This window comes from Pinus tabuliformis, chromosome 9, assembly GCF_031772625.1.
Source record: "Pinus tabuliformis cultivar Carrire ecotype Pingquan chromosome 9, CPIR1, whole genome shotgun sequence".
Taxonomy (NCBI): Eukaryota; Viridiplantae; Streptophyta; class Pinopsida; order Pinales; family Pinaceae; genus Pinus; species Pinus tabuliformis.
In genome coordinates this window covers 1,799,095,335-1,799,104,114 of record NC_142307.1, presented here as the reverse complement: position 1 = coordinate 1,799,104,114, position 8,780 = coordinate 1,799,095,335, and the positions used below count along the sequence as shown (strand labels likewise).

Here is an 8,780-nt window from a genome sequence, read left to right as displayed (position 1 = left end):
TGTGTGGTTTTAAAATGGATTGTTGAATTCCCCAAGGTGGTTGGAACCACTCTGTTGTTGTTTAAAGGGTGGAGACTTGTTACTCTGGACTCCCTTGACATTCTTGGGTGGGGAGGAAATCTTTAGATTCCCCATGTGTATTGGATGGTCATCATTAGATAGTTGGAGGGTGGGAGTGGTAGCTACCAACGAGGACTAGATCGGGAGTGGTAGCTAGTAGTGAGGACTGGTTGCAACTATCCATGGTTGGGTGGAGAGTCCTTGTCTCAGACTCAACTTCTCAGACACTAGTTTTCAATCTAATATAAGTATTTGTTAATTTAACCCATTCTATTGAATGTACTAGTATGTGTTATGTCTGTTAAATGAAGTTTGCATTGATTTCTTAAACAATTCATAGTTTACTATTGTAAATGGAAGGGAATGAGACTATGTTAACTTGTTGTCTGACTGTGATTTTTCTCTAATTGATGGTATACAAGGAGACATACATTTATATTAGTGTCATAGGAGCTGAGTGTATACAACCTTGTAGTCAATGTGAATAGCGTAGGTGAAGGAATGATAACCTGGTCAATTAAATAAACACTTGAATTAATTGTTAAGATGAAATAATGCAAATTTTGGGCACAGTGGTTCTGTGGAGGGAAGCCTACATAAGTCTCCTGACACCACTTAAAATTGCAAGAATGAATGAGGTTTTGAGATGGATGGACCTCGTTATAATAAATGTAAAAATACAAATAATTCAAATACTCTTGATTATGTGTTTTCAACATTGGCTTAATCCCCATAATTCATGATGGAGGTGCCATACATCCTAGTTTTCCTTCAAAAAACCTTGTGTGGATGTCTCCCACAGGTGAGTGTCGAAGAATAATGGAGGAGAAGCATTGAGATGACATGACTAGGATAACATTTCCCAGATGTTCCTCTAGAGGCAAAAAAGGGGAGAGGTCAAGGAGAGCATCAGGATGGCGAAATTGAGATGACATGTTCCGGAGGTTCCATTCTGTAGGCACAAAAGGGGAGAAGTCAAGGAGAGCAGCGGGATGACGATACTGAGATGACATGTCTCAGAGGTGAAAAGGGGGAGAAGTCAAGGAGAGAACTGAGATGGCGGGACCAGGATGATGTGTCCCCTAAGGTCCCATCCTGGAGGTGCAAAGGAGAACATGTAAGGAGAATCATTGGGGTGGCAGGACCAGGATGAGGTGGCAGGTTAGTATCATGGAAGAGGTTGAGAGATGGGGCCCATATTTTCATTATGTGCTTGTCGTCAACTCATAAGTGGTTTTAAAAAATCCAATATTACCTTCTCCAACACCCGCTCCAATGGTTTCGAAAAAGGTGATGGAGGATATCGAAATTGGTCCTAGTTGTAGATCTGGAGATGAGCAGTTTTGGTAAATTACTTTGTATGCCACCCTTTCCCTTGTTAACATCTATGCATGTTGACCCATCAAAATGTGTTGATGTGGATCATATGTAGTGTGGGTTGTTGATCCTTAAATTCTACACGAGGTGTAACCTTAGTGGGGCCTGGGTGGACGCTAGTGAACGTCGAAGTAGAGCAACATCGTAAGCCATTATAGGTCCTAGTGATATAATTACGGTGTGTAGTCCATTAGCTATGGTATCATGGCATACAATAAGTCCATGACATATTGTAACTGCCAATAAGAAGTATGTTAAATATAAATAATTTGGAAGGGCAAGACACTAAATAATATTAATATCTACACACACACACACAAATACTTTTATTATTTATACATACATAGTTATAATACTTGGGAGTAGAAGAAGAGTGGTATCCATAATTATAGGACTCATACCTTTAAGGGACAGAAGATAAAAGAAAAAAAGAAGAAAGTATTCCGGTCTTCTAACATCACAAGAAGAATTGTATTAGCGATAAGCAGCCCAATAGAGCAAGTCGGATGTTGTTACATGGAGCACCACCTATAACTATAAGATAAATATTATTACAAAATATCGATTTTTAGTTTTTTAAAATTGGAATTTTTAATCAAGTGGTCCATTCATGATTTTAAACAAATTTTGAAAAAAATATAGCTTCATTACCATCTCTAATTTAAAATATTTTTATTGATAATTTAATTTCTCAATACTATGAGATAGAATATAAATTTGCACATTCTAAAATTAGCTCAACTCAATAAAACATCAAACCATAATATGTATTAAAACATTTCATTATACATATCAAGTTGCTAAAATTAAAAAAAACATAAGAATTAATTAAATTACAATTTTATTTAGAATAATAACAGTTATTATTAATGATAAAAAGAATTCATATATAAATTAAACACACACACATATAAAACACATGTAACAATATTCTTATCCATGTAGATTTACTCTTACTTATTATGAAGATTCCTAATCAATAAATAGACTTTAATAAAATACTATTCGTCAATATTATGACTTCTTAATAAAATGTACTAAGAAAACATAACCTATTTCATATAACATTTGTACTTGTTCATATAATTTTTTTAATTAATAAATTTCATTTAAAATAAATAAATAAATAAAAATACTTTTGAAAATAAATCTTAACCTCTAACTATATATACTATTCAAAATATCCAAAATTAGTTTCTCAAAATTAATTTTCTACCATCAATTATGAAAACCTATTCAAAATAAAAATATATATCTCATAATAAGCATGTCGCATGATCGGATGACACAAGACTTCATGTCAGATTCTGAGTTGGTTGAGCGACAAAAAAAACTATAGGCTACCGTTGATAATAAGCGCGACCACATGACATGAAGTACTAACTTCATTAATTTTAATCACGTTGTGGCTACAGTAATGCTTTATGCAAGGTGGGAGCAGCATTAGAAAGCAAATTTTGCATGTTGTGAGTTGTACACGTGGAAAGATTGCAACTTTTTACACCGAAGGTGTTTCTTCTTGAATCGGTTCACTGCCCACTGTCGTCTACCTTTTTGGTTTCCACTGTTGATTCAAGAAAACAAGTGTCACTATTTACACCATCGGATTTGTAAAGAACGTTGCTGCACACTGTTGACCATACTCTTTAAGTGTTCATGAATTTCACTTTGGCTTGTGCGCACCGTGCAGGACAAGTAAAGGTTTCTGTCCACAATTGGCAGCTCCTAGTCATCATCCAGCACTTGCCTGCAGTAACTTGTTGAGGTTGCGAAGAAAATGGTGGACACAGTGATGTGGTTTGGCTTCATTCCAGTTGATTGCATTTTTTAAAAGAGTTCAAGGGCTTCCTTGTAGAGCCCATGTTACACATATCAGGGAAGAATGGTATTTATGAGACCAAATTTGGTTCGGAAATATTACTAAAGACCTTGCACACATTGTCTGCCCTGTTCTATAGCTGCACATGCTTCGAGGACATTCGTAAAGGTGTATTGGTTTTGCTTCACACCTGTGGGTTTCATTTCACAGAAGAGCTTCACAACCTCTTCACTATATTCTTGAGAATATCCTACAATCATCAGTGTCCATAGGACAATATCTCGTAAATAGATTTTATTAAATACAAAACGTGCATTTTTTATACACTCACATTTTAAATACATGTCAACAAGCACACTCCCCACAAAGATGTCTGATGCAATCTAGTTTTAAGTATATGATATTGTATTCCATTAAACACAAATCTTATAAAAAGTAGCAATACCAAAGATATATTCTATAAACTTCAATGCAAACATGAGACAGATATATAAAGAATATATATTGCAGAGATATAGATCACTTTAGGCAGCACAGAGCTCTCTAGTCACATTGAGAACATGGATGTGTGGAGTTATACTTGAGGCTAGCAAAAACAAAATACATAAAAAAAAAAACTAAAATACTTGGAAAGCAATACAAAACAAAGAATATAAATTCTGAAGGAATCAAATTGGTGAGGATTTAGGAGTTTGTCCTTGAGTTTGAGCAAAGGTGCCAACCAACAATCGTAGGTTTCCTTAACTAAGGGAAGAAATATAATCTATTTTTATTAGATAACTCGAAAACTTGTTTTTTTTTTTCCAAGGAAAAAAGCAAACTTTTTTATAAGAAATAAAAAAGTTACAAAGCATATGAGTTAACATTCTGCAAAAAAACTGCCTGATAAGGAGCAAAGGCTCCTCTGAGAAAGATCATCAGCACCCCTACAGAGCACTAACAAAGTCTCCTGTACTCGGCCTGAACAGCCATAACCAAGAAAAAGAGCTGAAGCCCATAGTGTCTCCTGGGTCTCCTTTCATAAGGAAAACAACCCAGAAAAAACCATACAGTAAATAGTTCACAATCTGCTCTAACAAACCAGAGCATAACAGTATATAAGAGGAAATAAAAACATAGTTGACATATGCCACCGATATCATATGAAACACAGATAATCTAGTGCATATAGAAGGAAAACCAAAAACATTATATATTTGGAGGGAGATCCGACACACGGATCTGATCCTGAAACTGTTCTGTTACTCTCCAAGAGCCCACAGCTTGCTGCAGACCTTCTTTAGAAAGCCGATCTGCCTCCTCGTTGTACTCCCTGTAGATGTGGTCAATAGAAAAAACATTAAACTGCTGTTTTAAAAATTGAATTTCTTCTAGTAAAGGCATCAACATGTAGTGCTGGCATCTATATTTCCCATTAACCCAGTTAACAACATTCATCGAATCTCCATAAATCTGAACTGTGAGAATATTTTTGTGTATGAGCCAACAAAGGAGCAGCTTTAAAGCAGTGAGTTCAGCAAAGTTATTTGTTCCCATCCCTATTCCCACTGAGGCCTTTAGTGAGTGAGAATCGCTAAGATGTATGCACAACCCAGCACCCGTGTAATTGTTTTGGGCTGCCCCGTCAAAGAAAGCCCACGGTATCCCATCTCTGATACGAAGTTCCTTCCGTGGAACATTTTTTGCAGAATCCTCCTTTACAGGAATGCTTTCAAGGATGGCACTGCTTTGAATGGCAATAGCAGCCACCGGGGTCGCCAATTCTCTAAAAATACTTCGATTCCTTGCAATCCAAATACCCCAGCAAATGATGGGAGGCAAATTCCTCAGGTTCCTCTCTTGAAAGTGGTTCCACCAATATTCCCAGGCTGTGGCCATACAATCTCCCTCCCATCTTAATTTTACATTTATGAGCCTTTCCGCTTCATTCCAGACCTGTTTTGTAAAAGGGCATGATAGGAAAAGATGGGGAATGGATTCTGAGTCAGCAAAACACAGAGGGCATCTTCCAGGTCCCTGCTTAAACCGGGCTTGAAGAATTTCCCAAGTAGGAATCTTATGATTTAAAGCGCACCAAAAAAAGATTCTAGCTTTTTTAGGACATTTAAGTTTGAACAAAGGCTTTGACCACCAAACAGGAGGATTCCAGCCTTTATTCTTCATCAAGAAACTGTATCCAGCCTTTGGAGAATATAGCCCTGTCTCCGCATGTGCCCAAACCAGAGAATCCGGCCTGTCCTTTATTCTTACATTGGATCTTCTAAGCTCCTGAAGGAATAGCTGCCATTCATTCCTCCAGGTGAGATCTATTCCTAGATCGGCTTCAGACTTCCAAGCCTGCCCCCATATAGATGACTGCTCCATATTTGCAATCTGCCTTAAGTTTCTTATTCCTATATCATCCAGGTGAGTGAGCATTCTAGGAGAAAGAGCAAAACCCTCACTACACCCTACCCACGGGTCCCTACCGATCCTCAAATTTTCTCCATTTCCAATCCGCCAAGCCAGCCCTTGTTCAATTACCTTAAAAGCCTCAGAAGTGGCTTTCCAGATGACAGAACAGTTTCTTCCTTTTTTGTTTGGTGTTCTAATCCAATCTTCGAGTGGGGTAGGGTCAAACTCGAAAGCTTGTTGAGTGTGGCTTTCTTTTTATTTACATGGTGATATTCAAGGTAAACTAGATTATATATAAAATTAAAATTTGTAAAAACAAAATTGGACATAGTTACCAATATATTTATTGAAAATTCAAAATATTATTTTTTTAAATTATATTTATTGAAATTCAATAGATTAATATTAAATAGAAAAAGGTAAAATCTTTCATTTTTCTAATTAATATTCAACAACAAATTTATATATTAAAATATATATTTTTAACTTACTATTATAATTATCTAAGATATTCCCTCCTAATATATTCACGCAAATAGAGTATTTATAAATTCCATTTTTCAACATGTTATTTGATTTTCATTATTATTTGTGAGAGTAAACTTCATATGTTTTGGAAAAATTAAAATGCCTTTCAATGTTTTGTTACCATGGAGTTTTCCACTTTTTCTAGCCAATTTGTTAATTAATTTCGTTAATTTTAAATTTTTATGGATGCTTGGAGTTAGCCCTGATATTTTCCAGCTCAAAAAAATATACATAAAAAACTAAAATACTTGGCAAGCAATACATAACAAAGAATATAAATTACTAAGTCATAACTTGATATGTTTAGTCTAATATGACAATGTTAACTAATTTTCAAGTACTTGTGGGAATGCATAACCAATCTAATATGATAGTGTTAACTAATTTTTCAAATACTTGTGGGAATGCATGACCAAATATTAAGAATGTATTGTTTTTGGTTATTGTAAAATGTATTCTCGTTCAAACCATGGGATCCACATTTCGCTGAAATCATTTGAGAATTTTCTAATTCAATGGAATTTCTTTAGACTATGGATTTTGATTTCCTTGAAATCATTTGAGCATTTTCTGATTTAATGGAATTTCTTTTAAGGAAACCTAATGGAATATAACAAAAAAATAAAGAGAACCATTAGTATCTTAGATCATGGTAGGTGTTGTACATTTTGAGGTCCACCTTTCTGAGATAAGGGACTCCATCCATGCTCACTTTCACATACATAGCGCTATCAGAAGACCCATTTACGGTAGGTGTTGAATTAGCAACCAAAGTGTTTTTCTTGATATGTTCAATAATAAGAGTTTCACTTGAATACAGGGGCAAAGCTTATCCATGCTTTTGATTAGAAATCCTCAGGTTAGAGCTAAGTTCTGTGATGCTTCACATTAAATATAATCATTTGTCTCTTTGTTTTAATAATTACAAGGAAATGATGAAATATTTTGTTTTTAAGATAGTAGCAGCATGCATACCTTGAAAAAAGGTCATTGAAACTAGGGATTTGAAAATGGTTCTTGCAGTAGATATGAATTACGAACACGATATAAGACATAATGTTAAAAAAATTTATTGATATAAATGGAGATAAACGATAGTAGAGATGAGGTTGGAACATATACTAAAGAGAAGTGCAAGACATAATGTTCAAAAAAATTATTGAGATAAATGGAGATAAACCATAGTAGAGATGAGGTTGCAACATATACTAAAGAGAACTGCAAGACATATTGTTAAAAAAATTATTCAGATAAATGGAGATAAACCATAGTAGAGATGAGGTTGCAACATATACTAAAGAAAGTGCAAAAAAAATAAAAAATGTTGTAATGATGAAGGAATGATATTGGCCTTTGTGGTTAAAATGTCTAATAGCAAATATTTGGGGCACTACATTCCCAATCTTTAAATTTGGGACTACAATTGCACGCACAATTCACATATTTTGGCGATATTTCATTAACCACAAAACTTGCTACTTCAAACACAACGATGAAAGACAAATCTTCCCAAACCTTGCCCAGATGATATTCTTGAACTTTCTACACCTTCGATGTATCTTTGCACCTTTAGGGGCAATTTCTAGTTATACAGTTTTTAAACTTTTTAAAATGTTGTAATTACACCGATATGCATTATATGTGATGAGGTTTTTAGTGGTGACACTGCTGAGATCTGTCATCTTTGACAGAATAATCAACACATCTCTTCCATTATATGCTGACGAATCATCTTGACAACATCTGAATGTGGAAGTGTTGAGAAATCAAATTAAGTTGAGAAAACACCGAGGATTTATCTCTATCTTCCCAAGCAAGAATACTTGCCTAAGAAAATTGTAGAGAAATCGTGACTTTTCTGTGTCTATTCTGCAGAATAACATTTTAAACACAACACCTGATATTTAATTATATGTGATTCTAAAATTTAAAAAGTGTATCAAATGCCAAAACAAATATTAGAACTAGTATTTAAGCACAACATCATGGGGTATGAAGTTTCACAAGAATGAGATTAACATGAGGCTCTCTCTTAATGATATCACACTTCTCTTTTCTATCATCTAAATATTTATTATTAACCATGTTTTTTTTTTTTTTTTTTGTGGGTGCAGGCTACTTCATGGACATCTTCTGTATCACTTTTTTTGCTAAAGCATAAAATGACATGGTTTTTGTTTGACTGATATGTAAAGGAGAAGAGAAATGGGTATATGCACCTGAGCTTCAAGTGACTTTATATTGGATTAAAAATCTGAACAGTTATTTTGCAGACTCGATAAAACATTAGCAAATCACTCGTATGGTACAAGATGAGAATTATGAAAATTGTATATTTTTTTCCTTTGCAAGGTAGAATAGATTTCGGAGAAAATTTGGGAGAATAGAAAATTTAAACTTTTAAGCGAGGAAGATAACAAATTTAAACTTTTTCTGATTCCTCGGACCAGCTACAACTTATTTTTCTTGAATTTAAAAGTTTTTTTTCCTTCTTCATGTTAACCTTTGGGAAATATTGTCATATAAAAGTTCACATGCAGTGATTGGCAACAAATATCCTTAAGGTTAAACTGTGGTACACTTCATTCATTCATTCCCGAAG

The 8,780-nt window shown here is 34.5% G+C and overlaps 1 protein-coding gene across 1 annotated transcript; it reads right to left on the bottom strand.

Annotated features, from left to right (window-relative positions):
• Window positions 1-4,182: 4,182 nt before the first annotated feature.
• On the bottom strand, window positions 4,183-5,620 carry LOC149155942 (uncharacterized). The gene is made up of 2 exons (XM_089444588.1): window positions 4,474-5,620; window positions 4,183-4,328 (listed from the first exon to the last, which is right to left on the bottom strand). Exons 1-2 carry the CDS (start codon window positions 5,618-5,620, stop codon window positions 4,183-4,185), a joined length of 1,293 nt encoding a protein of 430 aa, XP_089300714.1.
• Between the last annotated feature and the right edge of the window lie 3,160 nt (window positions 5,621-8,780).